The sequence below is a fragment of the Camelina sativa genome, chromosome 2 (genome assembly GCF_000633955.1).
Source record: "Camelina sativa cultivar DH55 chromosome 2, Cs, whole genome shotgun sequence".
Classification (NCBI taxonomy): Eukaryota; Viridiplantae; Streptophyta; class Magnoliopsida; order Brassicales; family Brassicaceae; genus Camelina; species Camelina sativa.
Genome location: NC_025686.1, coordinates 16651387 through 16674182, shown reverse-complemented (window position 1 = coordinate 16674182; position 22796 = coordinate 16651387). Strand labels below are relative to the sequence as shown.

At 34.2% G+C, this 22796-nt stretch overlaps 3 protein-coding genes across 8 annotated transcripts; 1 reads left to right on the top strand and 2 right to left on the bottom strand.

The window, feature by feature from the left end:
* On the bottom strand, nucleotides 5662-8938 carry LOC104726997 (serine/arginine-rich splicing factor RS41). 5 transcript variants are annotated; one of them, XM_010446012.2, is made up of 7 exons: nucleotides 7982-8067; nucleotides 7656-7813; nucleotides 7260-7574; nucleotides 6966-7078; nucleotides 6635-6876; nucleotides 6023-6532; nucleotides 5670-5928 (listed from the first exon to the last, which is right to left on the bottom strand). In XM_010446012.2, the coding sequence occupies exons 3-7, from the start codon at nucleotides 7264-7266 to the stop codon at nucleotides 5895-5897; spliced, it is 906 nt and encodes a 301-aa protein (XP_010444314.1). In that variant the 5' UTR covers nucleotides 7267-7574; nucleotides 7656-7813; nucleotides 7982-8067; the 3' UTR covers nucleotides 5670-5894. The 5 variants fall into 5 exon arrangements, with proteins under 5 accessions (XP_010444302.1, XP_010444314.1, XP_010444293.1 ...); XM_010446000.2 differs by lacking the exons at nucleotides 7260-7574; nucleotides 7656-7813 and adding an exon at nucleotides 8808-8936 and having other exon boundaries at nucleotides 5662-5925; nucleotides 7982-8092; XM_010445991.2 differs by lacking the exons at nucleotides 7260-7574; nucleotides 7656-7813 and adding an exon at nucleotides 8837-8938 and having other exon boundaries at nucleotides 7982-8092.
* LOC104726982 (traB domain-containing protein-like) lies at nucleotides 9182-11276 on the bottom strand. 2 transcript variants are annotated; one of them, XM_010445966.2, is made up of 7 exons: nucleotides 10723-11276; nucleotides 10405-10523; nucleotides 10203-10291; nucleotides 10047-10121; nucleotides 9846-9953; nucleotides 9650-9751; nucleotides 9182-9571 (listed from the first exon to the last, which is right to left on the bottom strand). In XM_010445966.2, exons 1-7 carry the CDS (start codon nucleotides 11121-11123, stop codon nucleotides 9269-9271), a joined length of 1197 nt encoding a protein of 398 aa, XP_010444268.1. In that variant the 5' UTR covers nucleotides 11124-11276; the 3' UTR covers nucleotides 9182-9268. The 2 variants fall into 2 exon arrangements, with proteins under 2 accessions (XP_010444268.1, XP_010444277.1); XM_010445975.1 differs by having other exon boundaries at nucleotides 10405-10544; nucleotides 10723-10806.
* LOC104726971 (ethylene-responsive transcription factor ERF025-like) lies at nucleotides 18823-19846 on the top strand. Its single transcript, XM_010445958.2, has one exon. The coding sequence runs from the start codon at nucleotides 18909-18911 to the stop codon at nucleotides 19620-19622; it is 714 nt and encodes a 237-aa protein (XP_010444260.1). The 5' UTR covers nucleotides 18823-18908; the 3' UTR covers nucleotides 19623-19846.

The following is a 22796-nucleotide window of genomic DNA, read 5'->3' as shown; positions in this document are numbered from 1 at the left end:
TTGTTCCATTTGAATTCTGTATACACGTGAAGTACTATGGTTAAATCTATGCACACGGTATTTACTAAGTTTTGAATCTGTATAGTAACACATTTGATAGCATGTATTAATGTATATACATCAAGTTGTAATTTAAGAAAATATTGATTCTTATAGTATTTATTTTATTTTTGTCTTATGTTATTTTTCCAAGTCAGAGAATACGATATTCAGTGTACCATATAATGTACATTGTTTAGTTTACTCAGTTTGTATGTGTATAAATGAGACGTGGTAGAATACGCATAAATCAATATAAGTATAAAGTCGTTCGTCATTTAAAAAATATCTATTATTTTCTGGTTTTTGTCATAGATTTTTTCTTTTAATTTTACTCAAGTTCAATGTAAATATAAATACATGTACATTCTATTGTATCTGAATTTGTACGCACGTGTGTAACTAAATATCGAATTTGATAGTGAACATGTTTACGTTTCTACTGGATATAAATTTGTATAGTGACATATCAAAAGCATTGTGTATTGACTGTAAGCAAATCCTTTAACAAAAAAAAAAAACAAAAACAAAAAACATTGTGTATTGAAATCTTATGATAAGAATACAGTCTGCCATATTAGCTATCAATGTTAATTTTTTGTTCACGTTATGATTTTTAACCTTGGACAAGAACTCATCATTCTCGTAGCTTTCAAAAACATTCACCCATACATTATTTCGTCTTTAGGCAACCCTTACGATCGAAGACTCATTCGATCCTTCAAAAATTACAAGTACACAAACACAACAAAAGTGTTAACTTTTCATCATCACAAGTCTCTTTTAATCAAATACGAAATGATTAGAATTTTAGATTAACTGACACGGAACGTAATAATAATCTGAAACAAGGGGACGGGTCAAATTATCATGTTTAACGTGCCACTAAGTACTTGACGATCGAGTGGGTTTTTAACCTATTCAAATAGAAACTTCATCTTCTCTCTTTTCTTTTTGTTTTTGGTTATCATTTTTCTGCTTATAACTTTTCAAAGTCGCGAGTTTACACGCGGTGTGTGTCCCACGCGTTGAATTAGCCAACTGGTGGAGTTTTGGGGTTTAACGAACAAACAAAAAAGTTTATCGTTTACTCACACAACAATTTTCGAATTTAGATTTGGATTATGATATGTGGTAATATATAAATTCCTAATCTGCTTTTATACTAATTTTAAGTGTCAATTCAACAAAAGTTAAAGGGGAATTTATACGTTATATGAAAACTCTGGTCAATAAAAATAATTGGAAGTTCGTTAATATGCTAACTATGAAGTGGTATTGGCTGGTCGGACGTTGACCAGACAAAACAGTGTTTGAACAAAATAGTGTTCAACAACATTGGAGAAGAGAAAAAAAAAAAATCGTTTTGGGACCAAATAAACCATAAAGAAGAAGAGAACTTGTATTTTAAGACAAAAAGAGAAAAGAAAAGAAAAATCATATACAGTAGCTATAATATAAGAATTAAATTTACAAATTTTATTCCATGTCCAACTATACTGATATATATTTCTAATATATATCACAGTGAATAATTAAAAAATTTGTTTATTGCTAAAATGATTGCATGATTATCATCTATTTTCTACTGTATAAAACTGGAAATGCGGAGTTATATATCTCTATATACGCCAAATTTGTGATTGTTTATTTTGAAGTGTACGCCAGTGTTAATTGCTTATAATTAGTGTGTGAGAGTTACAGTCATTCACTGTATAAATATTTTCAGTTCATTAAATTGAATTTACTTACACTTTTCATAACACAACTGAATAAAAGGGACTTAACATGTGCCCCATACCCATTATCCTTTTCCTATTTGAATTCTCTTTTATAATTGTGATGTTTTGCAAATCTTTTTGTCCTTACTTCAACAAAAAAATAAATAAACTACAAGTACAAGTTTTGATAGGACGAAGACTTTTTCATCGATCGGGTCTCTCGTGTTTATATATTAGAGCATTTGTAAACTGCAAGGAGATCTTTTGTGGTTTACTAGCTAGTTTTCGTAACTTCTTACACATGTCACATCATTTTTAGTCGAATAAAACTTATCATTTAGAGACTTATAACTTGTGATCCAATTATGTGGGAACACTTCAAAAAGAGAATTATTTGACACGCTAATTTACAAGTTGGATCTTAGTAACCTCCTTGCGCCACCTTGTGGAAGAACTAGGACATAATGCAATAAAATATTACATATAGATGCAAAATATCATTAACTTATCTTTTCTTTATATACCGTGTTGAATTTGTATATATATATCATGGTTTTATGACCTAAGAGCACTTCTATCGGAGTAGAATTAGAGATATTTTGATGAACAAATTGACAAACAAGTAAACTCCGATTATAAGCAAATTTCATAAAACCCTTCTAGAGAGTGATATGTATGATCTTAGTATACTTATGATTTGGCTTATATTATTTATGTATTAATATTGGGTAATAAAACTTTGCATTATGTGAATGGTACAATGTTATTATGTTAATGATGTCACTATGAAATATATGCTAGCATATCTTATCACAACAATACAATTGATAATTGAATTAAATATATATATATATATATATATATTCCTTTCGATATTATATTGAGAGAAACTGATGAAGAAAAAATAAAAATATATAAGCACTGATTAAACCTTTAGACTCTTATCTATCATACTTTTGGAATTGAATAGAGGGAGGTGGTCATGGTTATCTCTTGTCGAGTGTCGACGATGGCAACTCGTCGTGCAATTTTTTCTGCCGTACCTTTTTTGTCCTATATAAATATAATTGTTTTCTTTTGTAGTTTGCTACGAGACTACGTTGTCGATATGTTGAAAAGCTATAGAATATATTAATACATGTATGTACATTTTATTTGTCTATTTTTGCTCTTTTAATGGTTATTTTCTTTAAAGTGCATTGAGTCAAATATATAAAACGCCTTTCGGTAGATCTCATTCTGGAAGTTTTGTACTAAAGAACCTTACTGCCTATAACACGTGTTTCTCTAATCATGATGTGTACTAAACTTATGACTTGTGAGAAACAAAACAAAGTAAATGACAAAACAAGTAAAGCTACGGCAAATAAACAAAGGTCCAAAAAAATTATATAAATTAACTACTGAGAAAAATGTGAATCTCATATCAAATACGTAAAAGGATAAGTTAGTATTTTGTTTTTCGTTTTATTTGGTTCGTTTTCTATATTGGCAACACATATAGTTTGGTTCAATTCTGATCACTTAGGAAAAAGAAAAAATTAAAAAAAAATTAAAAGAAAATCTTGATTTGGATTTATGATTAAAATTGGGGTTTGGTTTTTCAAACTGAGCCCGTAATTATGGCATAGATTGCTTACAAAATTATTCATTGAAAAAAGTGAATAAATGATCATTGCTAGAAATAACCATGTATAAATTTAATATCTAAACAATGGGTAGGATTTGTAATGTTGAAAAAAAAAACAAATTGTAGGATAGTGTAGATTCGTTTCACTCAGAACATTGCTTCATTTAGTTGAAAACGAATCATCAACATTGACTATGGATATTATAGTTGAATGACATTTTCATTATTTTCTTCACTTATAATCAAAACTTTAAAGGTTTCAATAGTATAACTATATGATGTGTCAATGAATATCAACTACATTCATTGGATTCTAGAGATAAATTCGTAACCAACTTCTCGTCCCCCATTTACCATCTTTTCATTTTATAATTATAATCACAATCTATCTTTCCAGCTAAGACAATATTTTAATGAAATGTGATTAGTTGTAAAATCTATGAGTAGGTTGATTAGCTCTTTTGCTTCCCTTTCCCGAAGATAATCACAACAATAGATTCCTACAATATTATTATAAAGAATAATAAAAAAGAGAGACAAAACAAAAGTTTGTCTTCAATCTTTATAAGCCGTAATAATAATATAAAGAGTTTTGTGTTGAGAAAGTCAAAAAAAAATGAAAAATGAAGCGACTTGTAGGTGTTAAAGCAACACAATATAAGGGTGATTCATCCAGTCATCATTTTATACGGCTACACATCCACCGGTCCATATTTATTTGGGACCAGCACACTTCTTATTATAATATACCATTTCTTTTGTATTTTACTTTCTCATAATATACTCTATACAATCTAAGTAAGTTAAGTCGACATATTATTCAATTATAAGCAGAGAAACGTACAGTTCCCCGGCCCTTTTCTAATTCAATTTGACTTCCAAAGCTTTCTTCTTTTTTTAAGAAAGTTTTATGATATTTTGGAACGATTTGGTGACGTTAACGATTGCATGTTTCAAGGACACTAAACTTGTTGGGAAGAACAAAGCTAGGAGTTAATAATGTCTCCATCAAATCTATCAATCAAGATCCATTGAAAGATAGAATGGTTACGTTAGATTGCGTTCAGTGCTTGAATTTTTGCTAGTAATCGATAAGATGAGATAATGTATGTGTGTGTGTGAGTTGGAGTTGCGTTTTTAGACTCTCATGTCTCAACAACTGAGACACTCCTCTTTATCTTTTTACTTTTTCTAGTAGTTTTAGCCTAATAAGTAAACCCACTCTTTACCACAACCTCTCCCTTATAGTAATGTTTCTGCCTAACTTCCCTCTTTTTCATCCTCATTTTAAGTTTACTCATCACATAAAACAAATGGCACTTATCACCATTCACCATATTCGTTTCTACCTAGGTGTATGTCTAACCACTGACAGTTGTAATGAATCTGATGTTTACTTACCATAGTTTTGTCCGTTTGTTTTGAGCTTTGCGTTCATATTTACACTTTACTATATAAACCCGTAACCTTTGTACATAAAGAAAAATGTTACTTATTTATTACTTATGTGTTTAGTTTTACAATTTGTGAAGCACAAAATGTTCTATATCTCAAAGTTGATGATCAACGGAGTGTGTATGTCTAACCACTGACAGTTGTAATGAATCTGATGTTTACTTACTATAGTTTTGTCCGTTTGTTTTGAGCTTTGCGTTCATATTTACACTTTACTATATAAACCCGTAAACTTTGTACATAAAGAAAAATGTTACTTAAACACAAAATGTTCTATACCTTAAAGTTGATGATCAACGGAGTGTGTATGTCTAACCACTGACAGTTGTAATGAATCTGATGTTTACTTACTATAGTTTTGTCCGTTTGTTTTGAGCTTTGCGTCCATATTTACACTTTACTATATAAAACCCTGTAACCTTTGTACATAAAGAAAAGTCGTACGGTTCGGGAGCCGAGCTTAGTGTGTGACTCGTTGGTTTAGGATTAGATTAAGATAAAAAAAAAAAAAAAAAAAGGTACTATGTTATTTTCATCGACAATTATTCACAAGGTTCTCCGTACAAATCCCTGCCTTATAATCCCTGCCTTATTTTAAATATCATGAACACTTTACTATATAAAACCCTGTAACCTTTGGACATAAAGAAAAGTGTTACTTTTATGTGTTTAGTTTTACAATTTGTGAAACACAAAATGTTCTATATCTCAAAGTTGATGATTAACGGAGTGTGCAGAAAACGTTACTGACCTTAACCTAACGAGAGTAACGTTTAGCTGTGATTGTCGACTATATTTTTTAGCTGTGCTTTGATATTAAAAGAGATACTAAAGTCAGATAATGTAATCCCAACGAGAGTAACGTTTCACCAATACTACAATAAGCGAATCCTTACGAGTCAAAATAAATGAAGTTTACAAAAGCACTCTTAACAAGACTCAAAACGAACACACTAAATAACTAAAGCATGACATAGCAAAGACTTCAGTTCAGAACATGAGAGACATTTCGTTTGTGAATCTCACACAATCATTTTGTCTGCATCCAATCATTCCTCTGCTTGAGGCGAACGCGAGGGGCTGCTTCAGTGTCAAACCACAAAACAAAAATATGTAAGTATATGACGATATAGATATGATTCAAAATGTAATCTAAAGATAGCTTGAGATGGGGTACCTCTCGCGTATTGGGCTTTCTGCACCATCATATCCTCTTACTGCATCTTCTTCCATTATCTGTCCAGGGCTTTCAACTTGACCATTCTCAGGGCTTGACTTCGACCTTGACCTCGATCTCTCCCTCCTCTTCTCATATGGAGGAGGGCTCCTGCTTTCATCACGTTCCTTTTTTGGACTTCGGTTCCTCACAGCTCCATTCTCAGGGCTAGCCACCCTCTCCCTCCTACGGTCATCCCTCTTATAATCAGGGCTAAGTCTGGCTCTCCTGTAAGGGCTCGGGCTGCGTCGTCCGCGACCATAATCAGGACTAGTCCTTTCCCTCCTGTGAGCTACTGGACTAGCACCTCGGCCATAGTCAGGACTTCCCCTTTCTCTTCTGTAAGGACTCGGTGACCGCCTTCTCCTATCAGGTGACCTATCACGGCGTCTTTCAGGGCTGTATCCGTTCCCTCTCGCATCATCATCTTTCTTAGCATACTCCACTGAGATCACGTTGTCCATCAGCTTACTGCAAGAACAAAAAAAAAAAACAGACAATGATGGAAGCTGTAAGTAGGGAAAGCATTCAGGACAAATGAGAGTGTGAAACTGGACAAGAAAAGAAAGAAACCTTGAATTTGTAGATTCCAGTGCTCTGGTGGCATCTTCTTGCGACTCATATTGGATAAACGCAAAGTTCCTTCTAATTCTAACATTAACGATTTTTCCATACGGCTCAAAGTGTCTCTCCAAGTCCCGAGTCCTAGTGCCCTGTGCATCGAAGTTGATCACAAACAGAGTCTTGGAAGGTCTCATGCTAGACGATGATCTCCTTGAACCACCACCTGATCTTCCAGCAGCTACACGGTCATTCTATACCATGTATTAGAAATTTGCATTCAATCACTAGATCCGTCTCGATAGTATTAGTAAAATCTTAAAAATGATATTCAATTTTCTACCTTTGTCCACTCAACACGGAGCCTGCGTCCCGTGCGGCCATATTCATAGCGATCAAGCGCACGGATGGCATCTTCAGCATCTCTCTCGTCTTCCATATAGACAAAAGCAAACCCTGCGGAAAGAACCAAGAGGCAGAAATCAGAACAATCATATAAAGTAAACCAAGTAAATGAACCTCCTTCAATAGGACTTCTAATATAAAGACTCCTCCTTCCAAATACTTACTGTGACAAATATATTTGAACATTCCGTAGAACCTAAAAACTCTACAAACTATAAGTAGTTTTACAGACCTTGCATTATGGAATTAATATGTCAAAGAAGAACAACTGAAAATGAGGATGAGGAGGAGGAGGTCAGACGGAATTGTGAACAGAAACGCGGTGGTGCATTCTCCATTTTGATATGCTGCCTCTGCTGTGAGAGGTTGGTTGGTATGATTGTACCAAAGAGGCATGTCCAAGAGTAGGAAAAGTCAAGAGGAATGAAATGCAACTAAGGCGGGGGTTATGGGAACGTAGTGCCATTGCGCAGATGAGGCAGGAAATGGATTATTCCATATGGTCCATCAATGGGGCAGGGTGGGAGAATGGGCATCCCAAATAATCCTGCGCCAAAATCAAATTTTGAGTATGGCGGTTTACCCTAAAATTACTCGGATCTTTTCTCTTCTGAGGTATGCTATGTACTTCATGCCGGGTGCTTCAAGTGGCTAGGCGGATGCTGGAATCAGATGACTGACGAACCAATGGGATGCAGAGAGCAAAAGGACGGTCCTCCAGAGATTCTTATCGAATGAGCGTGGAACGTGGGATGCAGAGAGCAAAAGGACGGTCCTCCAGAGATGCTTATGGAATGAGCGTGTACGTGGAAACAAGAACAATGCTTTTGATTGAATTTGGCTTGTTCATCGGATTTGGAGTGGTTTACAAGACTTTTTATCCATCCAAGTTGACCAAAACAAAAACAAAAAGAAGGAAACTAAGAGAGGATAAAAAAAAAAGCCAAGACTTACCAGCTTTCATATCAACCCTCTCGACCTTGCCATATTTTCTGAAAAGCCGCTCAAGATCACCCTCACGAGCATCATACTCAAAGTTCCCGCAGAAGACAGGCTTCATGTTTCCTACAAACAGACCACAGAAAACGATTTTATAGCTCCTCTCAACAACCAAAGCAACAAAAGAGATACCAGACAGAGCACATAATACACCCAAAATAAAACAATTAGACACACGAACATATGTTTAAAGAATATAGACAAAGAACATAACAGAGACGCCAAACCACAACAAATTTTTAGTCCTTAATATACTTCAAAATTCCAAATCTAAAACTATAATCACCACAACCCATAAACCCACCACAGCAAAATATGATCAGATATACTTCAAGATTTAAAAAAATTAAAACTTTAGATTCATCCACAACCCATAACATTCCACAGCAAATATAGTTCAAGATAACTAAAAGGCAACTCCAATTTATCACAAAAGATTCAAACTTTTAATCAAAATATACATAAAGATTTCAAATTCAAACTCCAATACATCACAAACCTAAATAATATCCCAATCAAGCTGTTAAACAAAGGAAGTGCAGCTTAAAGTAATATATAATCCATCCAGCTATGATAAAACCTCAGATCTGACATAAATTATATGAGAAAACCAAAGCTAGAGACAACAACAACAACAACAAAAATTCAAAGAAGAAAAGTGAAATTTGACGAACAAGAAAAGAGAGAGAGAGAGAGAGAGAGAAAAGCGAGAGACCAAACACAGAGATCAAAATTAAGGTTTATAGAAATTACAGACAAGAAAAAGCTTCTCTGAGATTACCCTTAAACTTGAAAGTTGAAAAATCGTACCGGCCGTCGAAAGCTCAAAGTCGAAACCCTAGAGAGGATACACAAAAAGCTTCTCTAGATTTTTTTTTTTGTTTGTTTGCTTTCTTCGAGGCTCCGCAGATAATAAATGTGAAAACAGATTTTATATATATTTTATTTTTATTTTTATTTTTGTGGTCAAATAAATTTGATTTTGTTAATAGTATTAAATTTAAGTCTAATAAAGATTAAAGACTCTTTTTATTTTCGTTAATAACTAGGATCCACTTTGGGCCTCTTGTCTTAAGTCTTAACCACACACAAAATGTAAATTCATTATACAAACAAGATTCTACAATAATCTCTTTAAAAAATGAAAATACAAAATCTGGAAAAAAAAAAAATCATATTATATATACCCATTTTACACTATCATTTTTGGATTTGCAATGACAAGTTGTTTTTGTAACAATATCATGAAGGGATTTGGTTCATCATCACAAACTTGAGATACAGTTCATATAACTCCCATAACAATAACCCTATAATGGTGTCTCTTGCAAGGCTTTTTAAAACCTTTTGAATCCAGCCGTTTGATGATGATGTTGTACCACCTTTATATGAATCTCCTCTTCCCACCAAGTCTCTAAACCGAAGATCCCCGGAGTCCGACACCAATGCGTAGATCACACCGTTCATGTGTCCTTTTCCGATCACACCCACTACTGTTTTACAACCGTTCACTGCCTTACTCCTCTTCAACGACCAAGCTAGATACTGTCCAAGCAAAAAGAACATTACTTTAACAAAGTATTATTATCTACTTCAATTAGTTTGGCGGTTTTTTATGCTTACGGTGTCTCTTTCGTGTATTAGAGGTAGTAAGAGTGATGGGTATGAGAAACTTAGCCGTTCGTATAGCTGCAAACTTCCATTGCTTTCATCTGTTTCTTGTTCCTGTTGCAATGAGTATACAAACCCCAAAGTTACAAACTTTATCATAGTCTTCAAAGTTTAACTAAACCCGAGTTGGGGAAAAGAAAATAAAAACCTTAAGCTCAGCTGCGGATATACTGGATGAAGATGTGATTGCCCGAGTCACAGCCATCACCAGGTTAAGCTTCTCTCCCCATTTCAGAGAGTTCCAAGCCCTTTCGAGCTACAACATTAAAGAAAGCCATTAGTCCCATTGGTTTCATATCCATATGGCATATGTAACTACAGAAACAATCACTTAGTTGTTGAACATTACTGTGATTTCGATGGGTCTGTCTCCAAGAACCAGCTGTGCACCAACTTCCTCAGAAGCTTTCCGAGCAGCACGAAACTACATGCAAAAGTTTGATCAAGAACATTCTCAATATCTAAAAACGAACCTTTAAAATCATATGGATACTCAAAACCATACCTCATCCCCAAAAGGTCGGTCAGCAACAGAAGATAACTTAGAAGAGAAAACCGCTAAGAGAAGCCGCAAGGCCAACGCAGTTTGGCCTCCTATGATCATCCCAACCAGCCAACACACACACCAACAAAAAAAAAATCAAACATTGAAGCAAAACCAAGTACATGGATAAAGAAAGGTGAAGTCTTTGATTAGATAGTTATACCCAAGTCTAAGCTCCGGCCTACAGCACCGAGAAAGCCTGTTCCAGTCAACGACAACACTCCAGATTTCAAGTTAGTGTCAGCCTCTCCTCCAACACTCGAAGTATACATAATCCCAGCTCTGCAATACCAACATCAACCTCTGCAATGTGTTACTGTCAGATACTTTTGTTCCCCAAATCACAATTCCCATCACAACACAATGACCTCTCAATACCTAATCCAATTCCCTCAATTCATCAAATTGACAACAAATTCTCAAACTTTCATAGATAAACTCATCAAATTTCACATAAAACCCTAAAAAGAATTTGACTTTCCTGCTACGACAGAGCTCGACGGCGACATTATCAGGTTTCAAAGTACGAACGACGCGTTCAACGACGGAAGCAGACTCCGACGAGATATGAGAAGTACCCACAAGCCAAATCGCTTCCGGCTCAACGAACTCCTTGCGCCAAGATGGAACAGGGCCAAAGCTCTGTTTCTGGACCAGAACCAAAGTCCCGTTATCAGCGAGGTCAAGCAACTCCGGGAAAGTTTTAGCGATTGCGGCTCGTGAGTCCGACGCAATCTCGTTGCGGAAATCAAAGTCCGGCGGTGGAGTCTGGACAGAGACGGAGACGGAGAGTGAGAGTTTGGTGGGTTTGATGAAGAAAGGCTTTGAATTTATTAAGGGTGTGAAGAAGGGGAAGGTTACTGGACTTGGAAGGAGTTTCATCGGATGCTGATGAACTCCGAGAGAGTCAGAGAGATGAGATGATGATCAAAGTCGAGATTTTTATTTTCTTGATTTCAACTAAAATCGTGTGTTGTGAAAAGATTGAAACTTTGATTGGTTTAGAATACATTTGGGTTGTTTTGTGATTTTTTACGAGGATGACGAGAGTGCACGTTAATGGCCACAATGGGTACTTTGACAGTTTGACGTTTTGACATTAGTATTGAAACTATCCAATTCAGTTTAGTCGATTCTCAAATCTTATTTACCTTACGATTTTGCATATATCAGAAAATGGTCTAGATCTAAGAACATTTGTATCTTATCCCATTATGATTACATTTACACATTCAAAGCATCAAATTCATAAATAACAATACAAGCTAGTGGTCACTAAACTCACTTTTGGGGCTTGACCGGCATTGACCGATCATCGGAAAAGTTAGCATAGCACGTTTAGTAGGCAATTAAGACAGTGTTCATAGGCCATAGATAGGGGCGGGCATTAGCACGTGATGCTGGACAATGAACAAAAAAAGACAAGTAAAAGTAAATTCAGTCAGGTCGAAGGAAGCAAAGAAGCAAAAGAGGAGCTAAAGGACCGGAGGTTGTCGTATGGGTGAAATGTGGCTTTTATATAACGTTGGGTAGTAGTACCAACTTGGTACAATGGGTAGGGGCCTGCATCTTCTGCATGACCTTTCTCTAATGCATATATGTAGAGAAAAAATCATGTCGAGTGTTATGTATTCGAATTATATTCTCCATGATACCTTTAAATGGCTGTGTGTAGCGTACTGACGTAGGATTGAAATAGTAGTAATAGTTTAATAATACCTAACATGGGTGTGATTAGAGGATGATCTCACATCATTTTTTTAGTGATCTTGTGGGCTGTAATTATGAAACAAATAAAATATGGAAAACGAGCCTATAGGAGAGTCCTACCGTGATACACAAATCGTGTGGGACATTTCATTTCTCATAATATACAGTAAGACTCGTCGTCTTACCAAGCTTTGGCTGGCTTCCTTAAGTGCTCACCATTACCCATTAAAAGTATATCTTGACTTTTTTAACTATTTTATTTCTGTCATTTTATTGCCTCTTTGGTACCTTTCACCCTTAACTATTATTTGATTAACTAATTTAATTTTCTCTTCGTAATATTGAAATCGCGCAAGGTACGTGTTCGATTCGCAGCCTAGCTTTTTGGGTTTATTTTCCCTTTAAAAAAAAGAAAAAAATCGTTGGCAAAAGTGGAATGAAAATACCTTTTTGTACAACTCATTAAGTGGAAAGGTCGATACTTGAATACTTGAATACTTGATACGGAAGGGTATCTTCACTATCCTCCAAACAAGAACAAAAAGTTCTGATTTGTTCAATTTCTTCCAAATTCTTTAATACTAGGTTTTAATACAATTTATAAAATTAAATGCCAATGGTTATATAGTACAATTCTACGCTTTGATTATTGGCATGTGGTTGCAAACTCGGTGTATAACTTTTTTCTTTTCCACAAATGATAACTTTATTCAATTTTAAAATTATCAATGCATAATGTTTTCCGAAGTCACTGAGGCTGAGTTATATAGAATTCAGAATAGAAAGTGTTATCAATACATCCAAATTTTGCTAAATTGTGAGCAGTACTTACAGCCTCTTCTTATAAAAAAAAATTTATGATTAGTTTCTGCGCATTAAGTTTTGTAAAGAAACATTATTTTCATGTGATCAAAATATTAAATACTAACAATTATGTGCAATATATAGCATACCAGTTAAAATTATCACTATGTCTTTTTATTTCTTTTTGCAAATTATCATCTATGGTGTGTAGTTTGGCAAATTCACCAGAGAATGTCTTTAGACTTGACAAATAATGCTATTCGGAAAAGAAATCTATAAAGGTTTTAGAACTTTTCTGAAAAGAATTATAAAGATTACTGTTACCAACAAGAATACAAAAGTATACCTCGTTAATATTTTGCTCATTCGAGCAACGGAAAAGATGTTTTTTTGGTCCCATCAATTCTTTATACTAGTATGTTCCACTAGAACTCTACAACCTTACACTATATTATATTAGTAGTCACTCCGTGCTACACACCGATTTAATTTACAATGTTTTTGAATATTTTTCTATGATTTTAAAAATTCTTAGTTAAGATAATATTAATTAAATAAAAATATTATTTGAGATTTGAGATACAGTATGAAGATTAGTAAAATGTGTATCTTTCTATTTATGAAAAATTGTAGTTAAGAGCATATAGAAAATTTATTATTTAATTAGATAATAAATGCACTAATTTTTATATCAATTTCTATTTATTAGGTAAATGTAATTTATACTTTTTCCGGGTTTTTACTTGTCTTGTTTTCTCATATAAATTTTAAAAAAACTATTAAATTATCTGTTTTACCCTTAATTAATATATTTTATTTGTCAAAACTTTAAAACAGCAGGGATAAAACTGAAATATTCACCAAGAATTTTCATTGAAAACCTGAAACGACAACTAAATTAAAACATAGGAAATATTTCATTGTTATAGGAGTCACATAAACTATGTGAAAGTTATAGATATGCAATCATTACATATTAATATATTTTCTTATATATGTAATATTTCTAAATGTTATTATTAATCATTCATTGCATTACTATACATATTATGAAAGTTACAAAAATGAGAGTTAGTATAAAATATGAGATTAATGAGATGGAATAGGAAAGTTAATAAAAAAATGTATCAGGTTTATAAAAATACATTATTGTGAATTAATAACTAAAATTTTCTATTGTTTTAAATATATATATTCAAGAGTTATATATTATAAATATAGATCTATGAAAGGGAATTTTAGCTAATCAAATCATGAATTTAAATATATATTCACTTCTTTCTTAAACAGAAATATATATAGTTATCTCTTTATCACAAAAAATATATTCAATTCTCATTTAGCTATTTAGAAATTATATATTAAAATATACTTTAGTTTATTTTTTATTTTATTTTTGCCAACCATTTGGCCACAACATGCCGGCCCATTAGCCGTATCCCTACATTCGTAGGGAGCAAGACTCAATCTCTGGTGTGATGGTGCCTTGTGCATTAAGGAATTATCTTCCATTTACAAAAAACTAAACTTTATAGGATGTTTGATCCTTTAAGAGAGAGAAAGGATTGAGATCAAATATTAATGATCATAAATTCGCAAGTGTTTATATATTTTAGTTGCGCAGGAAATGTTCCATGGATTAAATACTAATCAACGATGTAAGTCGGATTTTCTGGCATTTAAAACGGATATGAGCAAAGCATACGACCGTGTTGAATGGGAGTTTCTGGAAGCGGTTATGATTAAGTTAGGATTTGATAGTCGGTGGATTACTTGGATTATGTGGTGTGTTTCTTCGGTATCATATCAAGTTCTTTTCAATGGTCAACCTCGGGGTTCCATTTTACCAAAGAGGGGGTTACGCCAGGGTGATCCTCTTTCTCCCTATTTGTTCATTCTTTGTACAGAGGTTCTAATAGCGAATATTAAAAAGGCTGAACGTGAAAACAAACTTACCGGAATATCGATTGCTCGAGATTGTCCGTCAATATTGCACTTATTGTTTGCTGATGATAGTCTGTTCTTCTGTAAAGCAGAGGAGTCTGAATGTAAGGTGGTAATGGATATTATAGGTAATTACGGAAAAGCGTCGGGACAAGAGGTGAATTTAGAGAAATCTTCTATTATGTTTGGTAAGAAAGTTCCGCCGGATGTACGATCTCGGATAAAATCAGTAATTGGTATTTCTAGGGAGGGAGGTATGGGTTCTTATTTGGGAATTCCTGAAAATCTCCAGGGTTCGAAGACTAACGTTTTCAGTTATGTTAATGAACGTCTGGATGAGCGAGTTAATGGTTGATCAGCGAAGATCCTATCTAAAGGGGGTAAAGAAATTATGATTAAGTCGGTGGCATTAGCTCTACCAACTCATGTTATGTCGAGCTTCAAATTGCCACAGGCATTAACGACCAAANTAGTTTATTTTTTATTTTATTTTTGCCAACCATTTGGCCACAACATGCCGGCCCATTAGCCGTATCCCTACATTCGTAGGGAGCAAGACTCAATCTCTGGTGTGATGGTGCCTTGTGCATTAAGGAATTATCTTCCATTTACAAAAAACTAAACTTTATAGGATGTTTGATCCTTTAAGAGAGAGAAAGGATTGAGATCAAATATTAATGATCATAAATTCGCAAGTGTTTATATATTTTAGTTGCGCAGGAAATGTTCCATGGATTAAATACTAATCAACGATGTAAGTCGGATTTTCTGGCATTTAAAACGGATATGAGCAAAGCATACGACCGTGTTGAATGGGAGTTTCTGGAAGCGGTTATGATTAAGTTAGGATTTGATAGTCGGTGGATTACTTGGATTATGTGGTGTGTTTCTTCGGTATCATATCAAGTTCTTTTCAATGGTCAACCTCGGGGTTCCATTTTACCAAAGAGGGGGTTACGCCAGGGTGATCCTCTTTCTCCCTATTTGTTCATTCTTTGTACAGAGGTTCTAATAGCGAATATTAAAAAGGCTGAACGTGAAAACAAACTTACCGGAATATCGATTGCTCGAGATTGTCCGTCAATATTGCACTTATTGTTTGCTGATGATAGTCTGTTCTTCTGTAAAGCAGAGGAGTCTGAATGTAAGGTGGTAATGGATATTATAGGTAATTACGGAAAAGCGTCGGGACAAGAGGTGAATTTAGAGAAATCTTCTATTATGTTTGGTAAGAAAGTTCCGCCGGATGTACGATCTCGGATAAAATCAGTAATTGGTATTTCTAGGGAGGGAGGTATGGGTTCTTATTTGGGAATTCCTGAAAATCTCCAGGGTTCGAAGACTAACGTTTTCAGTTATGTTAATGAACGTCTGGATGAGCGAGTTAATGGTTGATCAGCGAAGATCCTATCTAAAGGGGGTAAAGAAATTATGATTAAGTCGGTGGCATTAGCTCTACCAACTCATGTTATGTCGAGCTTCAAATTGCCACAGGCATTAACGACCAAACTTACGGGAGCCATATCAAGATTCTGGTGGAAGTCTAATGATAAGGCTAGAGGCATGCATTGGGTAGCTTGGGATAAAATGTGTGAGGATAAATGTGATGGGGGTTTGGGGTTTCACGCTTTGGAAGAATTTAATGATGCAATGTTGGCTAAGCAGTATTGGCGACTGATTCATTACCCGAATTCTTTAATGGCTCGGGTAATGCGTGGTCGTTACTTCCGGAGAAGACATCTATTACGGGCAAATAAACCATATTCTCCATCCTTTGCGTGAAGGAGTATTTTTCTGTTAAGGGACTAGTGGAACGTGGGGCACGATGGATAGTAGGTTCGGGTGGTGACATTTCGGTATGGCGGGATCCTTGGATACCAGACCACCAGCCACGACCAGCGACTGGTAGGGGGAGAATCCTACATCCTAATTTTAAGGTCAACCATTTAATTAATCCCCTTACGCTGGATTGGCATTTGCCCATTTTAGAGGAGTATATGGATCCTGCGGATATTCCGCTTATACAGAGCTTGGTGGTTAGCAAGACATTACGTTCGGATAGATTGATTTGGCATTATACTAAGTCCGGTAAATATTCTGTGAGATCTGGATATAGGCTAGCACGGGAGTTACAGAAGGAGGTCGAATTTGGGCCAACGTGTACAGTGTTACGGGCACAAGCTTGGAAACTTGAAGTCCCATCAAAGGTTCAACATTTTTTCTGGCAAGTGGCGTCTGGTAGTCTTCCTGTCAAGGAACGGATCGCTCATCGGGGGGTCCGGTGTGATGTTACATGTCAACGGTGCGGTTCTGCGGTGGAGTCTATTAACCATGCTCTTTTTGAGTGTGAATGATCCCGTTTGGTTTGGGAGTTATCACCGATTCATACACCATCGACTGGCTTTCCTTATGGATCAGTGTATTCAAATTTAGACTTCTTATATTCTAAGGTGTTCTCAAGCTCCGGGGGATCAAGTATTGGATATTTATTGCCTTGGATACTTTGGACAATTTGGAAAGATAGGAATAAAAAGGTATTTCAAGGAGTCGAGGCTGAGCCAATGGATATTATAAATCAGGCGACAAACGACAAACTTTTGTGGGAGGAGGCAAAGTCCTTTGCTGTGAATTTGTTGCCTCCTCAGCCACCCCCGGAGGATAGAGTTATTTCTGTTTGCTGTAAGGTTGATGGTTCCTGGAAAGGTTTGGACCCTTTAGAGGGCTTGGGATGGTGGTATGGTACTCAAGATGACAGGACGCTACTTTTGGGTGCTCGCAGTCTCCGTCGTAGTCCTTCGTCCCTTCATTCGGAGTTTAATGCCTTGCTTTAGCCTATGGAGTCTCTTCGGGCGGCAGGGATTGATTGTCAGAATTTTGAGTCAGATAGCGCTGAATTGGTGGCGATGGTGCAGGCTCCGGATGACTTGCTAGCTTTTTCACATTTATTGGAAGATTTTCACTCCCTCAGATCATCTTTCACCTCCTTCACTCTGACCCAAATCCCGCGATTGTCAAACGTCCGAGCAGATAGTCTAGCTCGATCCTCTAGACCTTTAGCTTCTGAAGTCTCATTTGTAAACTCTTTCGCTCCAGTTTGGGTAACCAACCTTGGAGTTTCTTTTTAATTTATTTTAATGTTTGGTTGAAAAAAAAAAAAAATTCGCAAGGGTTTCAAAATAATAAATTAAAAATGAGAAGTAATATAAACAAAAATGAAAATTGAGGAAAATAGTGGGAAGATATAAAGAAATGCATAAAATGATGGTATTATTTCAAATCAAGACATAAATGATTATGTTCATAATTTATCCTGAAATTCCTATTATGAAAACTTATAAATTTTATGTAATTCAAAACTACCATGACGTTTGAAATAATAAGTGTGAACCGAACAAAATAATTATATAATTAGATTAAACCATCTCACAATCTTACGTAATTTTTCAGAAAGTAAGCTCAAAAATTTAATTTTATATAAAAAAATTTTATGAGCTTGTAGTTAATTAGGTCCTAACAAAAAAGTACAGGTGTCAGAAAAATAGTAAGTCAAATGTCATCTCTTTAGTAAAAGTTGAGAAAAACCTTCTCATATTATATAAGATTATTCAATACTTGTCAGTTTTTGTGGCTGAATAGATTATCCATAAGTCAAGCCAATATAAGAAAAGCTCTATTATCCATAAGTTTTTAACCCTTTTTCTTATATAAATCGTGTGGCTGTTTAGTTATTTTACCTCAGAGGCTCAACCCAATATAAAAAAAAAGCTCTACCCAATAGGCTACTATCGAATCAATTAGTGTAGTTTGTGATTTGGTCATCCTGAGTGGCTGTCTCTACATGGGGTTCACAAATCTACTCTTTTTATTTTATTTTATTTTAAATGGTATGTATACTAGTATAAAAATTGAATATGATCAATTGAGGAATGAGGTGAGAGGAAAATTGCAATTTCTCTTTATACAAATCATAAAGAAATAAATATCATAATCAAATACTATAAATTGTATAAATGTGTAACAGCTAACATCATTTCAACCAAAAAACGGAGCTTCTTACGAATTTGCCACGGTTTTAAAATCTCTTTCATCTAAGAACATATCATAATACTATATATACAACAAAACACACTTTGATACAAAAAAAAAAACACAAAACACATTTGTTACATTAGTTTAACTTATCAGACAAAACACATTAAGCTTCTTTTTATGTCGAATACTTATTCTCCGACCACCGGGAATCAAGAAACTACGACGTCGTCTCGTGAAGTCTCAATCGCATTGCCTTCGAAACCTTCTGATCAGTCTCCTCAATCCTCTCCAAGCTCTTCTTCTTCACCGAGACCGTCTTCTCTCGCCGTCGCCGGTGGATCTCCGGCGAGGAGAACGGGGACTGGATTATCCGGGAAGCACTCTTTCTTCAGGGGAATACGGCTACGAAACGGGAAATGGGTATCGGAGATCAGAGAGCCACGTAAAACGACGAGAATATGGCTCGGGACTTATCCAGCACCGGAGATGGCTGCCGCGGCTTACGACGTGGCGGCTTTAGCTTTAAAAGGCTCCGACGCCGTTTTGAACTTTCCTGGTTTGGCTTTGACTTACGTGCCTCCGGTTTCGAACTCTGCTGCGGATATAAGAGCGGCTGCTAGCAAAGCAGCGGAGATGAAACAGCCGGATCCGGGTGAAGCTGAGAAGGTATTGGATCCGACGGGTCAACCCGGAAAAGAGGAAGAACTAGTAGTAGAAGTAGAAGAAGGGTTGGAGTTTATGGATGAGGAAGAGATGTTGAATATGCCGACTTTGTTGACGGAGATGGCTGAAGGTATGTTGATGAGTCCACCGAGAATGATGATAACTCCGACCGTGGATGATGATTCGCCGGATAATCATCATGGAGATAATCTTTGGAGTTACAAATAAAAAATCCTTTGAAGCTGTCTTTTTCTTGTTTTTTATTTTTCCGGTCGAATGAGATATTTTTTTTGGGGTCGCTCTGTGTAATGGGAAAGTCAAATAGGTTATTAATATTTTTGAAAAACGTTATTTTTATGCATATTTGTTGTATTGCTCTATGAATTCGATTTTCTTTTTCTTTCTTTTTCTATTGATTTTTATAAGTATTTAATCCTAAGTTTTTAGGTCAACTGTTTATTTATGCTGCTTTTAGATAGAGAACGATTTTTTTTCAATAACAAATGTATAGAAGTATCTAGAAGCAACAAAAAATGTTTGTGGTAACTGATCCAATTTTTTTTTAACAAAAAAAAAATAAAACTGATCCAATTTTAAATATATCTTAAAATCTGAAAATAGAACATGTTCTAACTGTTAGTATTATTTGACAAGAGAGAAAAAAAGTTCATGGAAAACATGAAAGCTTAATTTTCTATTTTGTCAACAGCAACTTAAATGTTTGAACGATAGAACTGTCATATATTAACTGCATAGGAGAAATTTGTTTGGAAGTTTGGAACATCATGTCCACTATGTTCCTCTTCCCATCAGACCACACACACATGACACATCTTTATCATCTATGGATTATCCAACCATATATATCATGTTTGACAACGTTTTGAGCATATACCAATAACTTCTTCAAACTCTATGTTATATGGGTAAATTGCTACATTTATGACAACATTAAAGATACCTCAGAAGCTTCTCAACCAAATTCTTGTCCTTGAATTTTTTTCTTTTGCCTAGAATCTGTCCTTCATTTGTTATAGAACACAACTTACCACTCAAATTCCTCTTTTTTTCTTACCCTCACCCATCCGTATGGTTGGTTTCTGATTGAGATACCATCATCATGTCCACTATGTTCCTCTTCCCATTAGTGGTTACTGCAATGTTTCTCATGCATCTTTAACACTTTCACATCCTATGTAACTAGGTGTTTCCCCACGCAACGCGTGGTTGTGGTGTAGTTGGCACTTTCTTGTTTTTTTTTGGTCTTTTTCGTATTCTCTTTTGTATTATTTCGTTTTAATTAGGCATATACGGGCTTTGCCGTCACTTTTATTTATACACTATATGTTTATACCATTTCGTTCAGATGTGTATAATTGTGGCGTTTACTTTTTATGAATTATGAAGATGTTGTTTCTTGCTTTTGAGGATCCAATCTTATCATTGACTGATATTGTTTCCAATACATTTATTGTATTATAGATTTTCTAATTAACTGCTTATGTAAACCCTTCATACGTTGATGTTGCAATAATAAGTTATTTTTTTAAAATATCTTCCGTGTAAGTGATTATGTTTGTATGCCCATGTTTTGGTCTAATATCAATAAGATCGTTTCTGTTTTTCTTTAGTTGGCTTTGAAACCAATATTGAGTTAAGCAAATAATGGGTCGAATTATGGTGTTAATAAGTAATATAAATTCTTATGTATATATATTGTATATATGTGACTATAAATTTAGCTAACTAAAAAATTATGTAATATTTAAATACAATCTTGAACATATATATATATTTTTTTATTTGTGGGAGGAATGTATGAAATTATTGGATAGAAGTTATTTTTGAGTTAAATGACCTTTAATGTCTTTAAAGTGAGTTAAATATTAATAAATTTTTATATGTGTCTTGACTTTTTTAAAAAGGAATACCAAGTGTTTCCTTCCAAATTTGAAGTGATATAGTATTTTAGTTTTCTTATATGATTTTATGAACTTCAATGTAAAAGTTTTTCAAAGTAATAAGTACACTCACTGATTGAATTATAAAATTTGGAGAAATGTTTATTTCGTTTAATCATCTGCTCTTTTAAATAAATTAAATAAGTATGTTGTTATTCCTACAAATAGGACAACATATATTATAGTTTAACCATGGAGTTAAGCAATGGAAATGGAACTTGTGATTGCAAGACAAAATGCTTATATGTTACACATTGATCGTTTAAAAATGAATAGGAACATCTAATTCTCAAATAAAGTTGATTGTTTTGTTAAAACCAACATATGTGAATTTAAATTTAACTATGCAAATTTAAAAAATAAATATGAATAGATTAGAAAGGCAAGAAATATAAAAGAAATATTTTTTTATATAAATAAAATAAAAATTGAAAACAATGTTAAATATATATAATACTTTCTACATTAAAATATGAGAAATACCCTAAAATAGCACTAAAACAAGTTTTAAGGACAACTATAGCACACATTTCATAAATTTCCAAAAATAGCACTAACATATTAAAATATTTAAAATTAATTTTTAGAATTTGTTTTTTTAGGTTTGGGTTCCCAATTTCACAATTAGGGGATAGTTTTGACATGTAGGGTTTAGTATTTTGAATTTAGGATTTAATTTTAAAAGATTAATTAGTGCTATTTTTGGAATTTTAGAGTTGTTGTGCTAAGTTTGGAATAAAAACTTATTTTGGTGCTATTTTTGAGAATCTCCCTTAAAATATAGAATCAAACTCTTACAAGTTACAACACATATGAGATATAACAACATTTGATATTGGTAGGAGAGGAGGAGAGAATGTTTACTATAAGATGGTAATCCAAATTAGATAATGGAGATGAATCTTTAAAAAATAGAACAATGTAATATATAAATATATATATATATATATAATACTTTCTAAATTAAAATATAGAATCAAACTCTTACAACACATATGAGATATAACAACATTTGGTATTGGTGGGAGATGAGGAGAGAATGATTACTTATAAGATAATAATCCAAATTAGATAAAGGAGATAAATCTTTTAAAATAAGAACAATGTAAATTATATATCATGTAGTCTCTTAAATTAAAATTTAGCATTAACAATTTACAATGATATTTCATTTGTTTATTACAACCCATACAACAAAAATAAGAAATCAAAAATAACAAAAAAAAGCGAAAAAATGATTTGAGGTATTGTAGAAGAGAATGAGAGAATGTGAAAATGAGATAGTAAAAGAATGTCAAGTCGCGTTACCTCGCGTAGTAGGGCTTGGCTATGAATCGGGCCTTATCGATTCAATGATGACCAAAAAAAAAAAGAATGTCAATATGAGAGAATGATAGAATGAGAGAATGCTTATTTATATGATAAGAAATGATGGAAGTTA